General features: G+C 42.6%; 2 protein-coding genes across 3 annotated transcripts; both read right to left on the reverse strand.

Moving 5' to 3' along the window:
- Window positions 1–330: 330 nt before the first annotated feature.
- Window positions 331–9,374, reverse strand: LOC311142994 (dolichyl-diphosphooligosaccharide--protein glycosyltransferase subunit STT3A-like). The gene is made up of 17 exons (XM_084178780.1): window positions 9,293–9,374; window positions 8,193–8,320; window positions 7,995–8,055; window positions 7,748–7,869; window positions 7,347–7,492; window positions 7,125–7,215; window positions 6,925–7,031; window positions 6,519–6,683; window positions 6,122–6,302; window positions 3,324–3,479; window positions 3,066–3,157; window positions 2,647–2,802; window positions 2,072–2,377; window positions 1,836–1,938; window positions 1,083–1,271; window positions 876–991; window positions 331–617 (listed from the first exon to the last, which is right to left on the reverse strand). Exons 2-17 carry the CDS (start codon window positions 8,278–8,280, stop codon window positions 579–581), a joined length of 2,118 nt encoding a protein of 705 aa, XP_084034906.1. The 5' UTR covers window positions 8,281–8,320; window positions 9,293–9,374; the 3' UTR covers window positions 331–578.
- A 514-nt stretch (window positions 9,375–9,888) lies between these two features.
- LOC311143051 (etoposide-induced protein 2.4 homolog) lies at window positions 9,889–17,134 on the reverse strand. Of its 2 annotated transcripts, none has more exons than XM_084178856.1 (11): window positions 17,023–17,134; window positions 15,464–15,611; window positions 14,640–14,785; window positions 13,991–14,051; window positions 13,773–13,839; window positions 13,534–13,658; window positions 12,476–12,595; window positions 12,142–12,253; window positions 11,944–12,055; window positions 11,737–11,811; window positions 9,889–11,603 (listed from the first exon to the last, which is right to left on the reverse strand). In XM_084178856.1, exons 2-11 carry the CDS (start codon window positions 15,503–15,505, stop codon window positions 11,438–11,440), a joined length of 1,026 nt encoding a protein of 341 aa, XP_084034982.1. In that variant the 5' UTR covers window positions 15,506–15,611; window positions 17,023–17,134; the 3' UTR covers window positions 9,889–11,437. The 2 variants fall into 2 exon arrangements, with proteins under 2 accessions (XP_084034982.1, XP_084034981.1); XM_084178855.1 differs by lacking the exon at window positions 17,023–17,134 and adding an exon at window positions 16,680–16,797.
- Window positions 17,135–24,354: the final 7,220 nt, after the last annotated feature.

A 24,354-nucleotide genomic window follows, 5' to 3' on the forward strand; every position in this document is an offset into this window, starting at 1 on the left:
GGGATCCCAGCCAACAGCGAGTTGCAGTAATCCAGACGGGATTTTTCCAGTTCAAATCATACCAGCTCCCATCTTTGCTTATTGTATTATTTTGGTATTCAGAAAGCAAAACCATCAAAAAATAATTCTGAGTTGCAAGGTTGCAAAATCTTGACTCATATAAAGATCTTGGGAAAAACGAATCTGCCAAAGATACCATGGTATTGTAAATACAACACAAATTCAAAACAAGACAGACAACACGCCATTGTCAGATTTATCCCTCCTTTATTGACCACATTGTAAAAATTAAAAGCTCACGACTGACAAAAAATATCACTCTTTTGGCCATTGATTGCAGAAATTATTTATTGACATTTGATTGGACGTTATGAAACACCACCTCCTTCCATTCCCAGATGAGAGACGCCACATTGGTAAGTAAAATAAAACAATCAACAAAAACAATCTTTCTGCAATTCCCAACAAAAGTATAAAACAACGGTTTAATTTCACACTCATCTGCAGACCACAGGGGAAGGCTTTCTCAGTGCTGTGTGCTAAAAAGGGGTGTATGAACGCTAATGGGTCGGAGGGCTTTACGTCCGTGATAGCCCTCGGTTATCCAGGTCTTTCACCTGAAGGGGGTAAACAAGACAGTTAATAAATCGTTGTTAAAAAAAAAAATCCCAAAGATTTATTTTGACTCCTTGGCATCAACAATGAGGAAATATCATTTATACTCCCAAATTGCAACTTTTTCATATAGAGTCTACATGTAACGTTTAAAAAAAATAAAAATAACCCCCTGAAATGGCCTGGTACTCTACGGGTGTGACTGAATAAATACAGAGGAGAGTAGAAGACCGTAGCTACAGAGCGAGAAGGAGATATACCTTGTATATCCTGACCAGCCAGTGCTCTGTAGTGTAGGCCTCCTCCAGCACGTCCAGCTCAAAGTCCTTGTTGCCGATCTCAGCGTTTCTCACTCGGTCATAGCCAGGGGGGCGCTCTGGAACAAAGGTTAGAACATCAGGACTAGGGCCAAGATGACAAATAGAAGATTGACACCCACAGTGTCATAATTATGCAGGGTTACTCACTGGCCTCTGTGTAGACCTGGCCGAAGCGGTAGTAGCACATCTTGTACATGAGGCAGTTGAGCAGGACAGGGGAGCCCTCACGGTCCACGCGGAACTCTCCAGTGGGGGTGTAGTAGTCGTGCTCCTTGATGTGCTTCCCTGTGTCTGTGCTACCCCCAATACGCACCATCCACAGGAACTTGTTAATGTCTGCACAGAGAGAGGAGTGTCGGCAGACGTAAAGCATGAGTTATATTCTCAAGTTAAAGATTATTTATGATCATGTACAAAGTGTACCATCTAATGCAGTCGTATTAAAACTTTTTCAGCGGGGACCACTTTTTCCACCAGAATTCCTGGGGACCCCATGTTTTCCCCAATAAGTTATTGCGACCCCACCCCAAATCGAATGACAACCTTAAATAAAATATCCATTCAAATGTTTATAACAAATAACCTTAAATTCAATGCATTTTCATCTCTAATCAAACTGAAAAGAAACCAATAAATGCATTTACTCAACAAAATTATCTTTCTCAAAAACATGGTATATTGTCTTTAATTTTGGCGACCCCATTAGGGGTCACGACCCCAACTTTGAATACCACTGATCTGATGTATGTATGTATTAGGCATTGACAACTAATAAGTTAAATAACTTAATCTGAAATACATATGTTAAGAAGCTGTAATAAGTGATTATAATTATTATAAGTGAGTGATTATGCATAGAGTGATGGGCATTGATAGTTTCCACTGGCTTTGTAGACATACCGTCTGAGGAGTATCCCGTCAGTCCACCAAAGATGACCAGGACGTAGCTTACATCCAGCTCCCGCATGATCTCATAGGCCTTCTCCTCGGTGGATGCCATGGCCTACCGGTCAACAGAAACACAGTTTATATAAAGTTCAGAAGTCACAGGTATCAACCAGGCATTAACAGATGATAGGATTGTCACGTGTCAGTCCCATGTAAAGTCATCAATACAGAAAATAAAAATACTTCACCTGGCCAACTCTGGAGATGTGCGTGTTGTTCCATGTGTTGTTGTCCACTAGAATTGTTCGATTGGCCATGGCTGTTATCTGATAGCCGTAATCCCACCATGACATCACTTTAGCATCCTCTGGGGTGTTGTGGCGGAGCCAGTAGTAGGCCTCTCTGAAGTCATCAAAGATGATGCGGCTGCCGTCTCCGCCGCGGGCTGACAGGACGATGGAGGGGGAGGAGTAGGCTTCGCTCGTCACCCAGGTGGAGTGGAAGGTGTAGGTGATGAGGAAAAAGGTCATGACCAGAATCATCCCGCTGGCCACCTGGTGGATAAAAAGGTACAGGATATCAGGGACCTAATACTACTTTCAGATCTATAGTGCCTAGGGGTTGTAACTGGACTGGGCCTAGATCTCACATCATTTCACCCTTATCAAATATATCCCCCGACTTCATCAGTTGGAATGACATCCAGTATCAATGGCTACATGCCAAAGCTGCATTTCGGTGACATTAACAAACATTTATTGAACAGTGCCATCTGGGGGCCAATATGGCATCATCATGCCTTTATGTATCCTTCCTCTCTTACCTCGTTCTTGATGGGGTAAGTAGAGTCCTGCTGCTTCTTACTCTTCTTGTCTGGCCGGCTGATATCCAGGTTCTTCATGTAAGTGGTGAGGACCTGGGACACACCAATGCCTGACAGGATGCACATGACTGGTGCCAGGACCAGCATCAGACGCACCTGAGGAGAGAAGCAGCCAAATCTGTTGAACATAACCTGCTACGTAGTCTCTTTCTGGGAGCTCATCTGCTTGCACAACATGCAATAGGGGAAAACTAATCTAGCGTTGCCTGACTGCGTAAATAATATGGAAGGATCGAGCCTAGGGGAGCACTGACAGGTACCATGTGCAATTCCTACTGCAAAAGTAAATATTGGAATATTTGAAACCATAGATTTAAAATATTCCTCTTATTCAAGAGCTAATCTGCAGGCCGACATACCATGACAGCTGAGAAGTACATGCTGGTGACTCCATACATGATGATGAAGATCCTGGCATCAGACAGGTTGTTGAAGCAGTAATACAGACCCACTGTCAGGATGAAGAAATGCAGGTTCATTAAAGCAGCGCAAAGTTTTTCTTTACAAGTGATTTGTACCTTTGTCCCGAAAGTATTCTGATTGATCCATTTACCTAAACATCATTCTGCTGTGTCATTTCACCAGCAAGACTACCATTTCAGACGGAGTGTGTTTACCTGGGAACATGAAGACGAGCAGCTGCAGGTCAAAGTAGTAGGAGGACCAGGTGGTGGGCTGGTGCTCAGACACAGAGGCGATGATGGGGATGTTGTTCTTGGCATAGGATGGGTCCAGCAGCGAGTAGAAACGACCCGTCCAGGGGGAGATCTTCCCTGAGAAACGCAACAATCACAACACAGTCAAGTCGTGTCGAGCCAAATGAACAAGGCACTACCAAATCACTTGGTTCTGATATTTATTGGGTATAGGGTTATGCGTTTTATCTTTAACCATATCTGTATGTAAATATAAAATGCAACATGTAAAGTCTTGGTTAGGGTTGCACGATATTGGAAATAACTGACATTGCGATATTTTGTTTTTCTGCGATATATATTGCGATATGAAAAAATACAGGATGTATGTATGATCCTCTGGGAAAAATGCAGTTTGCAAACAGCGACTTTTCAGGTGGAAGTCCTCATTAATAAAGTGTACGGTCAGACTTATGTAGGGCTCCGTTGTCCGGCTGGACCACAAGTCCGTTGTTGCTGTATAATATTCCACTTGTGACAGCTCTGTTTCAACTTGTGCCTTGCATTTCTTGTACAACTCTGGGATGGCAACTTGAGAAAAATAGTTGCGTGACGGCATTACATACCGCTTGTCACGCGACCGGATCATGTTTTTAAAACCCTCTTTGGTAATCGTGTTAATTGGTACCATGTCTTTGGCGACGTGAAACCGTTCTCGTATGGTGTAATACTGACAAAGGCATCCGAAATAGATTTTTGCTTTGGAGGGCATTGAGATGCTTTGCACTCGTCATACAAAGATTTGTGGGGCCGCTTAAATGATCGAACAAATTTGTCGTGTTGCCTCGTGTTGTGGCAACAATTGCAAGGCACTCTCGACAAAGTACCAGTTTTTGGTCATCATCCTGTCTGTAGCCGAAATATTTCCATATAATTGACGATGCATTTCTTTTTGCAACCAAATTCTCAATTTCGGTATTTTTTGCCTGTTCCTTGCTCATCATTTCGTCACGCGCAAGCAGAGCCTGCATGTCAACCACGTGCAGCAACGAACTCCGTGTTTAAAATAATAATAATAATAATAATAATAATAATAATAATAATCTGTGTATCCAATAACCCATAAATCGGAGTAAATTACATTATATCAGACAGATATAATGCAAGTTTAACATTTAAAAAATATATATATTGTAGACTGATATGTTTACCTTACTAAATCGCACGTTCTGCGATGTGACTATTGCGGATGCATACATCGCAATGTCGATGCTGAAACCATATATCATGCAGCTCTAGTCTTGGTCCCATGTTTCATGAGCTGAAATAAATTATCCCAGATATTTTCCATAAGCACAAAAACTGTATTCCTCTAATTTTTTGCACAACTTTGTTTACATCCCTGTTAGTGAGCATTTCTCCTTTGCCAAGATAATCCATCCACCTGACAGGTGTGGCATATCAAGAAGCTGATTAAACAGCATGACCATTACACAGGTGCACCTTGTGCTGAGGACAAAAGGCCACTAAAAGGTGCAGTTGTGTCACAACAAGTTGAGGGAGCGTGCAATTGGCATGCTGACTGCAGGAATGTCCACCAGAGCTGTTGCCAGAGAATTGAACGTTAATTTCTCTACCATAAACCACCTCCGTCATTTTAAAGAAACTGGCAGTAGGCCTCACAACCATGTGTAACCACGCCAGCCCAGGACCTCCACATCCATCTGCTTCACCTGCGGGATAGTCTGCGACCAGCCACCCGGACAGCTGAAACTGTGGGTTTGCACAACCAAATAATTTCTGCACACTGTCAGAACCTGTCTCAGGGAAGCTCATCTGCTTACTCGTCGTCCTCACCAGGGTCTTGACCTGACTGAAGTTTGGCGTCGTAACCGACTTCAGTGGGCAAATGCTCACCTTCAATGGCCACTGGCACGCTGGAGAAGTGAAATCCCGATTTCAACTGTACCGGGCAGATTGCAAACAGCTCGTATGGCACCGCTCGTGTGGGCGAGCGGTTTGCTGATGTCAACGTTGTAAACAGAGTGCCCCATGGTGGCGGTGGGGTTATTGTATGGGCAGGCATAAGCTACGGACAACGAACACAATTGCATTTTATCTATGTCAATCTGAATGCACAGAGATACCGTGACGAGATCCTGAGGCCCATTGTCATGCCATTCATCCGCCGCCATCACCTCATGTTTCAGCATGATGATGCATGGCCCCATGTCACAAGGATCTGTACACAATTCCTGGAAGCTCAAAATGTCACAGTTCTTCAATGGCCTGCATACTCACCAGACATGTCACCCATTGAGCATGTTTGGGATGCTCTGGATCGACATGTACGACCAAGTGTTCCAGTTCCAGCAACTTCGGATACGGACTCGTTTTCTGATCCACGACCCTACCTTTTTTATTAAGGTATCTGTGACCAACAGCTGCATAGCTGTATTCCCAGTCATGTGAAATCCATATGTTAGGGCCTAATGAATTTATTTCAATTGACCGAGTTCCATATTTGAACTGTAACTCAGTAAAATCTTTTAAATTGTTGCATGTTGCATTTATATATTTTTGTTCAGTGTATATGTTAATCATCAAGAACAAACAGGCTTTGAACAACCATACAGGTCTGTAAATAAAATCCTACATTACCGAGTAGAGGCATTGCTCTGGCCTGAGTTCAAATACAGCAGTATTGGTTTCCGTTCAAATACTTAAACTGTACTTGATTGAGAGTACTTTCCTGAACGGATTCTTGGCGAGTTTCTTACCGGTCACCATGAGCACAGTGCCCACAGAAAGCAGGACGAAGCCCACCAGGGAGATGACGCTCTTGAAGAGGACCTCAAACTGCTGGGCGTTCAGCTTGCTGCGCAGGTAGTCCACAAAGGCATGGATCTGACACAGGCCAAACACTCCGAATGCTGCCATGTGCTCGGACGACTGCACAGGCTTCAATGGAGACAAGGAGGTAAACGGAGTGTGTGTAATATCCCGAAATCACTCCAACGGCAAACATTTGTGATAATAGGATATATAAATGACTTAATCATTATTTAAAAAATCATATACATGGACCCATGTTGTAGTCACAAGATAACATGCAATGGACATCTGGACAGCTGCTGTGTATGCATAGGAAGGGAGAGAATAAGGAGAAGTGTTTACCTGAAAGCCGACAAAAGATATCTGCATGGAGAGGATGGTTCCCAGGCAGTAGACGGTGCAGTAGGCCACGTAAATACGGTGGGAGAAGCGGCCGGTGAGCATGAGGACCAGCACGTGGAGGGGGATGAGGTTGATCAGGAACACATAGCCACCCCAGGAGGACACCTGCAGACAAATACATAAGGGTTGTGTTCAGTTGGTTTAACGTTTTTGCTACATATTGTAACAATGCTGTTTGCTAATTTTCCTTTATCTTACACGCAGCCAAGGTAAGACTCCTTCAGATAAGCCTCATAAGAGGAGTGTCAACCTTCAGCAGGGACTGAGTTACTGTAACTTTCAGTTTCTAAGTTCTCTATTGTCAATGTTCCTTATCATTTATTTATTTTAGAGGCGTTAGTCTCACCATGTAAAAGTAGGCAAGGGCACACATGGACGACCAGTAGATGGAGCCTGTATTGACTGCCTTGATCCACATGTAGTATGTCAGCAGCATGCAAAAGATAGCAATACCTGGATAGAAAAACAAGAAAATAGATTAAAGATCACAACAAGGGCCAAGTCCTTTAGAGGGGCATGTCCGTGGGGATGAGGCATGTTCTGTACCTTCATTGTCATAGGAGCCGGCGACAGAACGGGAAATGTAGCCAGGTACCACCGCTATCATGGCAGCAGCCAAGAGCCCAGCACCTGCATCCTACAAGTAGACAGATATGAAAACCATGGGAACAAGTACATTTCAGAGCTCTTGAGCATTTTCAGTTTGTAGGTTACCTCCCCGTTTCCCTACATTTCTTTAAGTTTTCTTCCTTGTGTGCTGCAACCTACCTTGAGCTCCTTGGTAAAGTGGTAGGTGACAATGGCAGTGAAGGAGGAGAAGAGGGGAGCCAGGAAAACACAAACGTTACGGATGTCGATGGTGATGTGGAAGAAATTCAGGACATGGTACAGGGCAGCAGAGGTGATCATCAGGCCTGGGGGAACAGGGCAGAACAGAAAGAGTTAACAAAAGGGCAAGTAGGTTCTATCAAAGAAGAATGTGTGGACTAGGCCAACACAATCACAGAAAGGATCTTTATGACAAAGGGGGAAAAAGGTGACAATAGAGTTGATGACCCAAAGCCACCTTAACACAGGACAGTCCATTTTAGTGGAACATTCTAATGTCTAGATAGTCACCCAATAACGTCAAGTACAGTCTTGTGTTGAACAGGTCATCCCATTCCTACCTGGGTAAATGGTGCCACCGATGATCCTCCCCAGAGGGTACCATGCCCGGTCATCAAACCAGTTATGAAAGTTGTAGAAGCCCTCCTCTACCAAGAAGCGGGTTGTTCGGTAGTTGAAGTACCTGACAATGAAGCAACAAAGCATGCAAGGTCAGAGATTTAAACACCATTTGAATTATAAATAGAAAACTGGCATTAATCTGAATTATTAGGGGGGAGCTTTCATACAACAAGGTAGTGGACTTACGGATCAAACTCATGGATGACACTCTCAAACCTCAACACAGAGAAAAGCCTGGTGGAAAATGCTGAGAAGGGGAAATAAAGAACAAGTCCTAACCATCTCTACTCATATCACAGTCAGGTGACAATGGCCCACAATAATAATATGGAATACTATAAGTGTAGAGTAACAGAAAGGGATGCAAAGTGTATGCGTTCTTACAGAGGATTGCAGCCATAGACAGGATGAGCAGCTTCAGCAGCGTGTCCTGTTTTTCATAGGACAGCCGCAGAAAGCCAAACTTCGTCATCTTCAAGCAGGGAGGGATAACTTGGCTTATCCCTTAGTACCTGTTGGGAAGAAAAATTAAATTAACAGTGTAGGTGTGAGGCAGCAAGCTCCATTCCAAATGTGCATTGCTTGCGCATGAGTCAGAGCAGCAGTCAGTCCGTTTTTTAGTAGCTTGATCAGTAGCTCAGTCATGAGGAAAATCTATTAAATAATACATATTTGTATAGTATTTCTGGGTTTAAAAACACGGCGTTTCAGTCTACAAACTCAGGGCGAGTAAGTTATTCTACTAACCCAAAGTGTTTGTTGAAAACTCACTTTACGAATGTTAAATACATCACACGATCTATTAACCACTTTCTATAATACTAACACTATTTGCCAAATGAAATCACTGACTGGGTTTAAAGACGTGCCCAACTCTGTTCCAACCAGATAAGGACACGCGCACCGCCAGGTTGGATCCGGCGAGAATAATCTAACCAGGAAGTGGATGCAACTCCGTCTAGACTGCAAACTTTCCTTGTATTACCATTCATACCGTTCTTTATCTGCCTTGACCAACTCACAACCTACCAAATGCATTATCCTAGGTTATTCCTTTTGTAGAAATGGCAACACCGGTAATTGAGAAATATGTTGCTGGGTGACATGAAGGCATTGTCAAGTTCAATGCAAGTAACGTTAGCTAGTTAACGTTAATGTAGCTAATTTTCTAGTAAATAGTCTGCATGCATGTATTGTCCTAAACGCAAGAAGTAGTTAACTATCTGGTGGGTTTTCCGTTCCTGCAAATAGACAGTGCCGATTCTATTCAACTCGAGCCGAGGGCTGAGCCTTATTTTAACATGTTATTTAGCTAGCAAGGTTGCTAGCTAACTTTAGCTGTGTGAATGAACATACGGTCTTCTTCCACTTACTCTCAAAGATACACCATGTGACTCATTTCAGAATATGTATACAAAACAGAGCCATATGGCAGTTAAATTATCTATCTCGTTGATTTAGCAGCTATTTTGAGCAGCACTTACCCACTCCGTTCCTGTTACACACATACACTTTTCACACACGACCTTGTGTGCAGCTTAAACCCGCCCAACCAAGCTATGCAACGTGTTTATTGGCCTTGCATCGACCGTCAGTAAACTCTCATTCCTGATTCGTTAATGAGCTATCATTCAAACAGGCCGGATAAGTCGCTGTTCCTTCCAGTGACGTGTCCTTAATGCTGAAAAAATTGCTTGACAGAGTTCGATTAAGCTGAACTGCGATGTACCGGGATATGGCCCGTGACATGAACGGGCAAAAGCGGTGAGGGAGGAGCGCCCTTCTCAAAATAGAACAGTAATCTGCGACTCCCCTTCTTGATCAAATTGGTCTGGAAGTATAAACAGCAACATTCATAGTTGTTTTTCAACATTGATAAATATCTCTAATAATTTCCAACCAGTTATGCAGTAAATTACCACCCACATTGGGACATATAATAAAACACCAAAATATTTTGTGAATTCTCTTACAAATGTTATTTTTTAAATAAAATATCCACGTGGGAAACATTTAGCAGTTTACCATAGAATATTTCAGACTAAAATAATTGTGTCAATCAAGATTACTTCCATGTAGATGTAGTGTATACTGACCAATTTTATTGAAATTAGGGATAATACTTTTACAAAATCTCACTCACATATGTCAATCTGCATACATAAACACTATGCATTTACAATTATTTCATACTGTTCCACACGCCCCTCCCAACCCAAGCCATTAGATAAGATTAGGTAAAAGCTAGATGATGGTAACCCCCATGGTGAGGTTTTGGTTGAACATTCAGAGCCAAGTGACATTATGTAAAACAAGAATTCCCACAGCTCAAGGGGGAACAAAAACAGAGGGCTTCTCCCGTCTATACACCTTCCTTCCTTCCTTCAAGAGAAAATCAGTCTGAGCTCAGTGACATCTTCCTAGTACCTACACCAGTGTTTTGTGTACAATTGATCGAAGCAGAAGTGAGTCGAACAAAGTAGTAGATAAAACAGTTTGGCAGTGTCATCTGATCTGACCAAGCTGCAGAGTCCATACAGCTTCACCTGTCTGTCTAATACACAACTATAGAAAATAGCTTCTTCAAAACAGCTAGCATCACTTAACACACAACAACCAGTGATTATATATTTGGATTAATTAAGGATGCTCTTCCTTTTTTGTGGGATGTTTAGACCAGCTCCCATGCTAAAAGTGTACAAATTAAGATTAGTCTATGAAAGCACTTACAGGAATACAAAAAAAGTGTCCCTTTGTTTTCACCGCACAAGATTATTCCTGGGTTTCCAGCCAGAGGAGTATCAGTGACACCCTGGCTTTACAGAGAAACAGCTATTAATTAACAAGACAACATCCTGTCAGCGTGAAAGGAATGTCACTTGCAACACAGAAAAATGTATGTCACAACTCTTGCGCTTCACTTTTTAACATTGCAAACATGTCACCCCCTTCAATGGAGAAGGGGCTTATTGTAGTCACACACGCTTGGATGAACATTTAGTCAAAGGCTGCATCTCTGTGCTGATTCCTCAAGCAAAGGAATACCAAGGATCGTGTGACCAGTGCCTCAGGCTCTGTCTGTCACTCAAAACATAGTAACATAACATGAGTCCTGGCAAAAATGTAACCCTTTTCCTTTTTCTCTTCCACATCAAGTGTTTTATACAAAGCAGTCTGGGATCAGTCACTGGGTGATAAACAGATTAAACAAGCAAATGATGGCAAACATTGGAGTTGGAATCGAAGAGCAGAAAAAAAAAATTATGAAGAAAAACAATGTATATGACTGCTTGTGCTGTATGTAAAGCACTCAAATGGCACATCATACATAAAAAACAATTAAAGAAAACATTTTAATGAGAATAAGCTACAAGAATCATGTGTGTTTGAGTGTGAGGCACATGGCAGTCAAATCTCCTTATACGTCATTCACATTTTTAAAAACACCTGACCGGTGCTCCAAAATAATATGAAAAGGGCCGTAGTAAAATTGTTAAAATCACATTAAAACCCCCCTTTAACCAAACATCCTCCTCCTGTCCTGATAAGAGAGATCCTTCCACAGACAGAATCAACTGCTCCATTGGTTTACTGAGCAGAGCTGCTCCCTTGTCGCCCCCTGGTGGCCATCACTGGGAGGGCAGGGGTCTCTGGCGGGCAGGAGAGGCGTGGGGAGAGGTAGGCAGCTTCTCGGCGGAGATGGACGCGTTCAGGGATGACTGCAGGTGGACTGTCTTGTGGAACAACTTGTTGCTAATCAGCACAACCAGAGAGAAGAGGCGCAGCTGGAAGTGGCTGTGTGTGGAAAAGACACAGGGGGGTAGAAAAGAGTGAGTGAGCAGGGAAGAAGATTCCACTGGTTCTTTTCACACAAGTGAATCTGTTTGATCACTGGTAATTATTAGTGCGTGCAGTGCACTATACTCACTATAGCTTTGTTGGGGTCTTGGCCTCGTTAGCACTGATGATGAACAGAGGGAAGAGGATGGAAAACAGACAGCCACTAGAGCAGAAAAAAATAATATGATTTTAATCGATCATTAGAATGATTTGGGATATCAGTAGGACTGAAAGTCTGCATATTGGAAGTGTCCTCATGCATGGATCGAAAGAGAGGAGACACTAGTGACGTTACCTGATTATATATGAAGAGGGGAGGGCAGTCAACAGAGCCATGGGGAGACCAAAGCCAAAGTAGTAGGGCCAGTTCCTCTCAATGTTGGACAGCCGTTGGTGCATCTCAATGCCTTGGATGAAATGGTTACAAATGGGTTGAGATTTTGCTTAGTTCCTATTACCTAAAATTAGTATAATAAGTAGAAAGGAGGCTCACCATGGTTGAACCAGCGATACTCAAAGCAGTAGAGGGAGTAGAGCAGAGACATGTGGAGAAGGCTGACCATCTGTCCAATAGCATCAATGGGGAAGAGACTCACAACCATACCCTAGAAGGACCACAACAAAGACAAGATGAGGTAATATGTTGATTACTAACTTGAACCATTGAAGGTAATGGATCACAGCTCTGTGTTGAACCCAAAGACCCCTGTAGGTTTTCATTCCAACATAACCTTAGTGAACCCTCTTGATAGATAGTGAGATCATGATTGATAGTGAGTCTTCTTCATGAATTTGAAGACACATGGGAATGTCAATTGCTGTACTACCTGAATGAGGAAGAGAGCCTGGAGGAGGAGGTTGAAGATCATGTCAGCGATGATCTTACTGACGCTGGGGAAGGGCTGGGCTTTCCGACCAGACACCTCGAACGCCAGGTCAGCTATGTCCTACAGCAGACAACCAGAGAGCGCGTTAACCTCCTGTTTTACTGTGTGACACATGTTAACGTCTCACAAGATCCTCAGGCAATAATATTTAAGACTGGAAGAGAATATAGATAGCATAGCAATAACACATGGGAAATTCCTAACTGCTGTGAGACATTCAACTGTATCAAAGCCACTACGCTATCCCCTGAGCATTGCTGGAAACTATATTGTCAACAGTGACGTAATTCGGTTGAATGCATTCAGTTGTGCAACTGACTAGGTATCCCCCTTTCCCATTATTCATTAAATTGGCTTATGATAAAGTTATGGTTAGTGCTATCCTGTAGGGCTGCACAATTAATCAAATATTAATCTAAATTGCAATATTGACATGTACAATATTCATATTGCAAGAGGCTGCAATCTTTTTTTAAACGCCATTTATTCAAATGTAATAAGGGTCCCCTGGGAAACTCTGACCAACACTTAGGTTTCTACCCTGTCACAACAACTTCTACTGTATCTGGCTTTTTCATTAGTTGTCATTCCAAACACCACCAACCATAGAATCCAAATACTATTTTGATTTCTATGATTCCAACAGCTCACCCAAGTGTTTTGTAAAATTGCAATAATTGGTTAAAAAAACGCTATTAGGTTATTTGCCCATATCGTGCAGCCCTACTATCCGAGATCATTGGGACATCCCTAAAGCTAAACTTAAACCCTACCCTAACTCTTACCTAACCCTAACAGTATTCCATTTCAATCAGGTGACATCAGAGTTGAGACATCCCAAGGATTCCGTTTAGACTTTTCAATAAAAGTATACACGACTAGTGCTCTCCAGTGCCAACTGTGCAACAGTTCTCCTTGACCATCTATCTCCCACCCTTGTTACATCAACCACAAAACATCTTTATCATCATCTGTGTCCTAACTAACAGAGGCCTCACCTGGAACCAGATGGCGTTGACTATCTTGCTGAGCACAAACAGAGGGAGCACCCAGAGAGCACTGAACACTGAGGTCAATATGAACTCCAGCCAGGACCACACGTTGCCATGGAGAGAAGGGTCACCTGGCAGGAAATGGCTCTTTGAGTGACACATTTTACCACTGTTCTTAACAAATCACTATGAAGCATGTGATAATGGAGTAAACCCGCCCCACTGTTCCTGGCAGGCACACATACCAATGATTATTGCTGTCAGAGTCTGCAGTAGTGGAATAAACACCCGGTAGAAGAGGAACAGACTGAGCTGCAAAGGGAATCGGAGGGGGGATTACTAACACGAACAACATCTATGTAGTATTACATACAGTATTTGCCCCTCTCATACAAATACAGTATTTGCATGATATACATTTTTCAAATGGTTTTAAAATATAGAAAAGTGTTTGTTTTTTTACCCAGAACACTCCCCCATTCCAGGCACAGCACTGAAAAATCCTACTGGCTAATTTGGGTTCACTGAAAGAGAGAGTATGACAAATTGTCACCCACCATCGTCATTAATAGGCACAAAAATGTATAGGTCTTGGCCTACTGTGGACACTAGACAGCATACAAGGATCCATATTTACTCATAACTCTTAGGGCTCAATTCAATCCGTATCACGAAAGCTCAGCGCTATAGCGCGACTGAAATTTAATTGGCAAAGTTCACGTTAGCGGAGACTGCATTCACAGAAAACACTGCATAGATCGGCTCAATTGGATATCAATCGCGCAATAGCGTTGAACTTCTGCGATACGGATTGAATTGCGCCCCTAATATGAACCTTTCACAACTAGAAATAGCATATCAGGTTAGATAGGGAGAAATGTAAAAAAGAAGCCAAAATATCAGTGTCTCTATTAATCAGTAGCCTTTCATGATATGTATCAAGTAACACGTATACCCTTTCTTATACCCACAATATAGTGCCAACCCGAACAGAAGTGTGCTGGCTCTGACATGTTCTTTTCCCATCACACTTTCACAGTTCGAGAAACGGTGGTGGATCCGTAAACAGGCCAGCCCAGCTTGGCAGTGTGAATAGGGTATTACAGTCCTACCTCTCCTGTTTGCGTTCCTCACTCTGGGCCCGTCTCTGAGCCAGGGCCCCGCTGGCTCTCCTCCGCCGCTGCTCCTCCCTTTTCTGCTGGATGCGGGCATCCAGCTTGGAGATTGTTCCAATCCCCAAAATGGAGTCCTTAATCCCCTGTAGGACACATAGAAAATACGCACAGACTGGGTTAAATGACTTATAAAGGAAATCAACACAGCACATTCTTCTAATGTTGTACGCAACACTATGTTAGACTTGGTGGGTTGAAAACTTCAAAAGCAGTGCTTTAAATACGAAATGCATCCTAATACCATTTAAGTAATGTATCATGTGCTTTAATGCACTTGGTTACCTAGTAGCACAGTTGAAATAAAACGTAAACTAAACCAAAAAAACAAGGCTAATCTTTGTTCTGCTTTTGTGGATGGGATCACTTGCCACCTGGAAGCAAGGTGATAAGGTTCGAGGTACACAACACAAGATAAGGGTAAACATATGGTTAAGCCTCTAAATGTAGGCAACTATGATTTTGCCCCAAAGCAACTTTTGCTCTAGACTAGAGCAAACAAGAAAAAACGTAAACTTTATTAAAACATTTCACTTGTCTTGTGTAAAAATAAACTAATTAACTAGGCACAATGTTAAATGGGCTAAGTGGATGGCTTCAATTGAACTAGAAAACATAGTTCCCAATAGATCTAAACAGAGCTTGGTAGTTGGTACACAGCCTCATGATTCAGTGCCATAGCTGTACCCTCCTTTAACCCTATGTGTTGGCCTATCACTTGTGTGTGGACAGACAGGGTGTGGTGTGTTGTGTTGCTGTCTGACCGTCGCAACATTGCGGAGGAAGGCCCTGATGCTGTCTGTCATCTCCAGACCAGCTGCAGATCCATCAACTGCAGAAGGAGGGGTGGCTGGGGACCTGGTCAGCTCTCATGGCAGGGAGGGGCACACCCAGCAACACCACACAGGAAAACTGTTAGAGAGAGCAGCAGGGTCACTTTGCTCCAAGTCTCATTACGTTAAAAGGAGCATGTCATGATAAAAGGTGCATGTCATGATATACAGCCTATATTTATTCACATCAGTGAGGCACACCAAGCGACCTGTGTGTACATCAGTCACATCACACAGGAAAATATTTAGGCAACAGGTTCACTTTGCCAAGCGTCTCATACCATGTTAAATGGCCTTTACTTAGGGCACTATTTATTCACACAACTTTCTGATACGGTTAGTACAGACCTAACTATTAGTATTAGCTAGTTACTAACACTTTCCAGCTAACAAAACCCATATGGAAGCCCATAGGCCCTACATTTGCGTATGTGGACACCTCATGTAGGCCTAGATCAAATATGAGTGACTTAGGGTCTGTAAATGGCTTGTTCACTGGCTTTCTTGGTGACATTATTATATTGAATAGCTTATTAGTTAGCTACCTTATCAGGTAATGTTATCAAATAAACATTTCTGAATTTAATGTATCTCGCTAGTTAGCCAGCCATCTGTTGTTACTGTTAGCCAGTCATGGTTGAAACGTTGCTTTGCCTCAACTCTAGGAACCTCAGGACTTATGACCTTCTTCGGCAGACAACACTGAAACGCTAACGTTAGCTAACTACTAGCTACAGTAGTTAGCTGACACATACAAAACCAAACATGGTAATCACATCGTTACATAGAATAACTAACGTTAGCTAACTAACTAGATCGTTATTTAACTAGCATAACGTTACAGTACATACGTTCAGTATTAAGAATAGTCCATAACGTTAGGTGTAAAACAAACTAGCTATCTTTCTAGCTAACGTTAAGTTGTCCAAATTCAAACGATGCAAGCTAGCTAACGTTACATCGTCCAAATTCAAACGGTGCAAGCTAGCTAACGTTAGCTAGCACGCAAGCTAACTTGCCTGACTGGCTCCCTAGCTAACAACGAAAATGATTTACTTGGCTCCCTAGCTAACAACGAAAATGATTTACTTGAATCAAGCGGACATTAAAGACAGGTCAGATCGAGCATTTAGTCACCATGACCTACCTCATGCGACACTTTCACTGAAATATTCTCGTGACCTCTTTATTACTGTTTCTTTAAGAAGGTTTTTCTTTTGCAACAACAAACCAAACCCTGGCCCGTAACTTGTGTATTGGGCAAGCTCCAACCTAACATGCTGACTAGACCGTGCGCGCATGTTGATTTTGTCCACCCACACCAGACGCGATCAGGACACGCAGGTTGAAACATCAAAACTTACTCTGAACCAACTATATTAATTTGGGGACAGGTCGAACAGCATTAAACATTTATGGCAATTTAGCTAGCTAGCTTGCTGTTGCTAGCTAATTTGTCCTGGGATATAAACATTGGGTTGTTGTTTTACCTGAAATGCACAAGGTCCTCTACACTGACAATTCATCCACAGATAAAACGGTAAACCGAGTTAGTTTCTAGTAATCTCTCTTACTTCAGGCTTCTTCTTCTTATTCTTCAATGGGGTTTAACGGCGGTTGGCATCCAATTTGTTGCATTACCGCCACCTACTAGACTGGAGTACAACTCCCTTATCTATTCCTTGAAAAATAAAACAAAGCAAAGAAATACCCTACCATCTAACACTACACTTACAAATTCAAAACTATTACTAATAATTAACCCCACCCTTCTCCACTATTTAAATATACTCACTCCTACCTCATGCCCTCATCCTGAAATGATGAGACATCACCACTTAACACTCCCTGTAACTTTTCTGCTGTCAAGTCTTGCACACCCAAATATCTCTCTGCAGCTGCCACCACAACCTCAACTTTCTTCGATTTGCGTTCTAATCCCTGCAGTACAATTAATAACCATTGCTATAAAACCCAATCTTACTGAAACATATATCACTTGGTTACATATCCCCCTGTACATTTGACATTTTTAGTAATTTAGCAGACGCTCTTATCCAGAGCGACTTACAGGGGCAATTAGGGTTAAGTGCCACATCGACAGATTGTTTACCTAATCGGCTCGGGGATTAGAACCAGCGACCTTTCGGTTACTGGCACAACGCTCTTAACCACTAAACTACCTGCCGCTGGTACATACCACCTACTCTCACCATTCCCCCACTTTTACATTTACTGCTACCCCAGTAATCACTGCTTTCAATGGCACCCTTTTCTTGAGGGCGAAACAATACACAATTCTTGCCCCCATTTGTTTGACTCTGAGCGCCTTCTACCTCTGCCCAACAGAAACATATACAATTACCACTAGACCACTTCTGGTTACCCTCACCGATTCCACTATACCCAACGCTTTTTTCACCCATCTTGAAACCACAAATGAATCAGCTAAAAGGCAAGGATCCACTTCTTCACTCCTACTGTCACATACTCATCTTTATCCTGACCCTCTGTCCAAGCCTCTGGCTCCGAGCACTTCACCACACCTACCAACTCATTCTCTTCCATTTCTCCCCCTGTCTTTAGCTCACATTTCCTACCTGTCTTCTTTAACAAACCTTCTCCCCTCAATTTTTAACTGACTCAAACTTTACATTGACATTTTAGTCATTTAGCAGACGCTCTTATCCAGAGCGACTTACAGTTAGTGGGTGCATACATTTTCATACTTCTTTCACACTGGCCCCCCGTGGGAATCGAACCCACAACCCTGGCGTTGCAAGCGCCATGCGCTACCAACTGAGCTAAACAGTCTTCCTCCCTCTGCCTCTCCTTTTCCCTCCACTCCTCCTCCGTCATCCAAGCACACGACTCCTTATTATAAAACTGCTTTTCTCCTAACCAATATATGCTTCTTGCCTTCTCAAAGGACTCAATTTTTCCCCTCCGGCGTCTATTCTATCCTCTGGACTTGTGTCGACATCTTGGCCTGCGTCTTCCATCGGAAAAAATTTGGTCCGCCACATAGTCCATTGGCCACCACTTCATACAATTTTCATGCTGCCTCAAATGGCCTTCAGGCTTCTTCTTCTTCTGTGGGTTTTATATGGCGGTTGGCAACCAACTTTAAGGTGCATTAGCGCCACCAACTGGACTGGAGTGTGGACCTCAGTTCATCTTTCAATCACCCACGTGGGTACATGCTCCTAAAAACCAATGAGGAGATGGGAGAGGCGGGACTTGCAGTGCATCAGGCGTAACAAAAAGAGCCAAAGTTCTATTTTAGCACCTGGCTACGCAGACGCTCGTTGACGTACGCGAGCAGTGTGTGTGCAATGATGTATGTGAACATTTATTTTGCAACGCTCGCGCACGCGACGCGAGCTGTGTGGTCAGCATGAATAAGGGGATTGTGGGAGGTGTAGTGTGGTGTGGTGTGGAATGATGGCTAAACGTTGTGTCCACTGAAGTTTAACTTCATCAGAGTGACTTCCTGGGCATATTGGCACTCCCCAGTAGGAGCAGAATGGAATTCTAAAGTATTTCAATTAAATGTTTCAAGGACATTGTTGTAGTGGGGACAGTAACATTAGTAATCTCAAAAAATTATACTTTAAGGAAAATATTTGTATATTTTTTCATTATTCTGTTTAGCTCACATAATATAATTTAAAAGTATGCATTAAGGTGTCTGTAATATAATAAATGTTGCAAAAATGAATGTAGACATTAATAAATGCATTTTTATAGCTTCCAAAAATGTTTTTATGACGGTGGGGGAGTGCCAAGATGGAGTTAAGGTCGCTTCAACACAGCACCCCTATTAGTCATCTAGTGTATATAAATCATTCTTCTGCTTGCTCTTAAGGGGTTTAGGCCAGGTGAAGCCACTGAGGTGTAATATTAACTGGAGACTGCGTCCAAGATGTCCGTCCGTTGTTTTCAATGTAATCTACTCATGTTCGCAGATTCATGGACTGTCTATATCAGGGTTGCATCTGTTTATACAGACCAACAGGGAGCAGCACGAGCAGCGACTATGTCGTCATGTCACCCAAAAACATAGCAGACATTTACATTTACATTTTAGTCATTTAGCAGACGCTCTTATCCAGAGCGACTTACAGTTAGTGAATGCATACATGGATTAATATAAAATGTTAATATCATCGGCTGTGAGGGATGGAAAAAAATTGGCCTCAGCGACAATTATTTGCATAATTCAATGGATGTTCTGTGCACAAAGGTGATGGCTAAAGTGTCTTATTAGGAATTTTCAAATCTGACTTCTCTATGTGGCCGTCTATGGAAATTGTCTTTCTGGGCCGAGCGTCAGTTAAACTGTCGTACCGAAGCAAAACTGTAGGAGCAGTCTAAACCATGCTTCTAGAGTCTAGACAAATGGTTCCCAACTCCAGTCCTTGAGTAGCCCCAACAGTACACATTTATGTTGTAGCCCCGGACAAGCACACCTGATTCAATTTGTCAACAATCATTAAGCCCTCAATGAGTTGAATCAGGTAAGTTTGTCCAGGGCTGTAACAAAAATGTGTGCTGTGGAGGTACTCGAGGACTGGAGTTGGGAAACGCTGTTCCAGACCGAAACCCTGGCCCCTTGGGTGAAGCACTTGTGACAACTATTGTAGGCCTAAAGGGTTTTGTTTTGTAAATAACATTTTCCAATGAATCATCATTCATGGATTTCTTACAATTGAACACTGTAGTAGGCCTGCATAATTTTTCCATTCCCATTACTACAATACTTTGAATGACGGGCTTATTGACACTTTAATAATTATCATGTTGGGAACTAATGGGACCAACAAAGTGTAACATCAATGGCGAGACAACCACTTTTCCAGGATATGAATTAATAACTTTATGAACAAAGTCACTGTCTGTCTTTTCCTCTGTGCCAAAACCACATGAAAACTTTGACAGAAAAGTTGAGACCTGAAAGCTAGGTCAGCATATAAGGAGGAAGAAGGTGAATAATGATAAGAAAATAAGAAGATACAATTTAAATGTTGTCCCTGATATACAAGCTTTTTCAAATGGGTTAAAGGAGTTCCTCAGTCGCAGAGCAGTCCACTGTAGACTGAACACTGTCACCTCACATACAGTTGAAGTCGGAAGTTTACATACACCTTAGCCAAATACATTTAAACTCAGTTTTTCACAATTCCTGACATTTAATCCTAGTAAAAATTCCCTGTCTTAGGTCAGTTAGAATCACCACTTTATTTTAAGAATGTGAAATGTCAGAATAATAGTAGAGAGAATGATTTATTCAGCTTTTATTTCTTTCATCACATTCCCAGTGTGTCAGAAGTTTACATGCACTCATTTAATATTTGGTAGCATTTCCTTTAAATTGTTTAACTTGGGTCAAACGTTTTGGGTAGCCTTCCACAAGCTTCCCACAATAAGTTGGGTGAATTTTGGCCCATTCCTCCTGACAGAGCTGGTGTAACTGAGTCAGGTTTGTAGGTCTCCTTGCTCGCACACGCTTTTTCAGTTCTGCCCACACATTTTCTATAGGATGGGGTCAGGGCTTTGTGATGGCCACTCCAATACCTTGACTTTGTTGTCCTTAAGCCATTTTGCCACAACTTTGGAAGTATGCTTGAGGTCATTGTCCATTTTGAAGACCCATTTGCGACCAAGCTTTAACTTCCTGACTGATGTCTTAAGATGTTGCTTCAATATATCCACACAATTTTCCTTCCTCACGATGCCATCTATGTTGTGAAGTACACCAGTCCCTCCTGCAGCAAAGCACCCCCACAGCATGATGCTGCCACGCCCGTTCTTCACGGTTGGGATGGTGTTCTTCGGCTTGCAAGCTACCCCCTTTTTCCTCCAAACATAACAATGGTCATTATTGCCAAACAGTTCTATTTTTGTTTCATTAGACCAGAGGACATTTCTCCAAAAAGTACGATCTTTATCCCCACGTGCAGTTGCAAACCGTAGCCTGGCTTTTTTATGGCGGTTTTGGAGCAGTGGCTTCTTCCTTGCTGAGTGGCCTTATGGAGGTCTACCATTTTTTTGGCTGATTTCTTTTGATTTTCCCATGATGTCAAGCAAAGAGGCACTGAGTTTGAAGGTAGGCCTTGAAATACATCCACAGGTACACCTCCAATTGACTCAAATGATGTCAATCAGAAGCTTCTAAAACCATGACATCATTCTCTGGAATTTTCCAAGCTGTTTAAAGGCACAGTCAACTTAGTGTATGTAAACTTCTGACCCACTGGAATTGTGATACAGTGAATTATAAGTGAAATAATCTGTCTGTAAACAATTGTTGGAAAAATTACTTGTGTCATGCACAAAGCAGATGTCCTAACCGACTTGCCAAAACTATAGTTTGTTAACAAGAAATTTGTGGAATGGTTGAAAAACGAGTTTTAATGACTCCAACCTAAGTGTATGTAAACTTCCGACTTCAACTGTACGTCATCACAACCATGTACAGATACATTGTTGATAGAGATGGCAGACATTGTCACAGCAGGAGATTCTGAAGTGGTCTATGGAAACTTTATATGAAGACTATCACTGCAGAAGGATTCAGAGGAGGCCCCAAAAACAGATAAGAGCGCATATCCAAATTGAACTGTAAACACTGTATGTTAAAGGCCCAATGCAGCTGTTTTTATCTCAATATAAAATCATGTATGGGTAACAATTATCTTACAATTAAAATGGTCAAAAAGAAACCAAAATAGCTTCTTAGCAAAGAGGAATTTCTCAAGCAAGAATTTAGCTAGGACTATCTGGGAGTTGTCAGAGTGGGGTGGGAAAAACTAATTTACCACCAGGCAGGCCAAAAATCCATCCCACCAAAACAAGCTGACATTTCAGGCCGTCTTTTCAAACAGCTCTTACACTAAAAGGGCATTATCATCATTTTCACAATTTCATGGTATTATTCCAACCTCATAGTGTGGAAATATATATAAAACACAGGTAAATCACTTTTTTTGACTGCACTGGGCCTTTAAATGCAGAGGATGCAATTTGATTCAAATCAACATCCTCTAAGCCTAAATTCTGGTTGTACCTGTTGGACAAATGGATGTTATAACCTGTTTACATACAGTGAATTCGGAAAGTATTCAGACCCCTTGACTTTTTTCACATTTTGTTACATTACAGCCTTATTCTAAAATTGATTCAATTGTTTTTTCCGAGAAAAACAACAACAAACGTATATATTATATGTACATAATTGTTCAGACCCTTTACTCAGTACTTTGTTGAAGCACCTTTGGCAGCGATTACAGCCTTGAGTATTCTTGGGTATGATGCTACAAGCTTGGCACACCTGTATTTGAGGAGTTTCTCCCATTCTTCTCTGCAGATCCTCTCAAGCTCTGCCAGGTTGGATGGGGAGCGTCGTTGCACAGCATTTTCAAGTCTCTCCAGAGATGTTAGATCGGGTTCAAGTCTGGGCTCTGGCTGGGCCACTCAAGGACATTCAGGGTTGTTGTCCTGTTGGAAGGTGAACCTTTGCCCCAGTCTGAGCGCTCTGGAGCAGGTTTTCATCAAGGATCTCTCTGTACTTTACCTCGATCATGACTAGTCTCCCAGTCCCTGCCGCTGAAAAACATCCCCACAGCATGATGATGCCACACCCATGTTTTACCGTAGGGGTGGTGCCAGGTTTCCTCCAGACGTGACGCTTGGAATTCAGGCCAGAGAGTTCAACCTTGGTTTCATCAGACCAGAGAATCTTGTTTCTCATGGTCTGAATCTGTTAGGTGCCTTTTGGCAAACTCCAAGTGGACTGTCATGTGCCTTTTACGGAGGAGTGGGTTACATCTGGCCACTCTACCATAAAGGCCTAATTGGTGAAGTGCTGCAGAGATGGTTGTCCTTCTGGAAGGTTCTCCCATCTCCACAGAGGAACTCTGGAGCTCTGTCAGAGTGACCATTGGGTTCTTGGTCACCTCCCTGACCAAGGCCCTTTCCCCCCAATTGCACAGTTTGGCCGGGTGGCCAGCTCTAGGAAGATTCTTGGTGGTTCCAAACTTCTTCCATTTAAGTATGATGAAGGCCACTGTGTTCTTGGGGACCTTCAATGCTGCAGAAATGTTTTGATACCCTTCCCCAGATCTGTACCTTGACACAATCCTGTCTCGGAGCTCTACGGACAATTCCTTTGACCTCATGGCTTGGTTTTTGCTCTGACATGCGATGGCAACTGTGGGACCTTATATAGACAGATGTGTGCCTTTCCAAATCATGTGTCATCATGAGGATGTGTTTAATTTTTCGGGACCACAGAAATGATTAGGTTACTTTGTTGGTCCACTACATGACCAAACGTATGTGGACACCTGCTCGTCGAACATCTCATTCCAAAATCATGGGCATTAATATGGAGTTGGTCCCCCTGTTGCTGCTATAACAGCCTCCACTCGTCTGGGAAGGCTTTCCACTAGATGCTGGAACATTGCTGCGGGGACTTGCTTCCATTCAGCCACAAGAGCATTAGTGAGGTCGGAAACTGATGTTGGGCGATTAGGCCTGGCTCGCAGTCGGCGTTCCAATTCATCCCAAAGGTGTTTGATCGGGTTGAGGTCAAGGCTCAGTGCAGGCCAATCAAGTTCTTCCACACCGATCTCGACAAACCATTTCTGTATGGACCTCGCTTTGTGCACGGGGGCATTGTCATGCTGAAACTGGAAAGGGCCTTCCCCAAACTGTTGCCACCAAGTTGGAAGCACAGAATCGTCTGGATGCTGTAGTGTTAAGATTTCCCTTCACTTGAACTAAGGGGCCTAGCCCGAACCATTAAAAACAGCCCCAGA

Source organism: Coregonus lavaretus (genome assembly GCF_964263955.1).
Source record: "Coregonus lavaretus genome assembly, chromosome: 15".
Lineage (NCBI taxonomy): Eukaryota > Metazoa > Chordata > Actinopteri > Salmoniformes > Salmonidae > Coregonus > Coregonus lavaretus.

Bases quoted from the DNA above. Each gene is read 5' to 3' on its own strand.
- LOC311143051 (XM_084178856.1), bottom strand. From the start codon at position 15,505: ATGACAGACAGCATCAGGGCCTTCCTCCGCAATGTTGCGACG. The intron at 13,659-13,772 runs GTATGTGTGCCT...ATTTCCTGCCAG, and splicing joins TCTGACAGCAATAATCATTG to GTGACCCTTCTCTCCATGGC. The intron at 12,056-12,141 runs GTGAGCCTCCTT...ATTTCATCCAAG, and splicing joins GTATCGCTGGTTCAACCATG to GCATTGAGATGCACCAACGG.
- LOC311142994 (XM_084178780.1), bottom strand. From the start codon at position 8,280: ATGACGAAGTTTGGCTTTCTGCGGCTGTCCTATGAAAAACAGGACACG. The intron at 7,493-7,747 runs GTAGGAATGGGA...CTGTTCCCCCAG, and splicing joins CGGTGGCACCATTTACCCAG to GCCTGATGATCACCTCTGCT. The intron at 618-875 runs GTATATCTCCTT...TACCCCCTTCAG, and splicing joins GGCTGGTCAGGATATACAAG to GTGAAAGACCTGGATAACCG.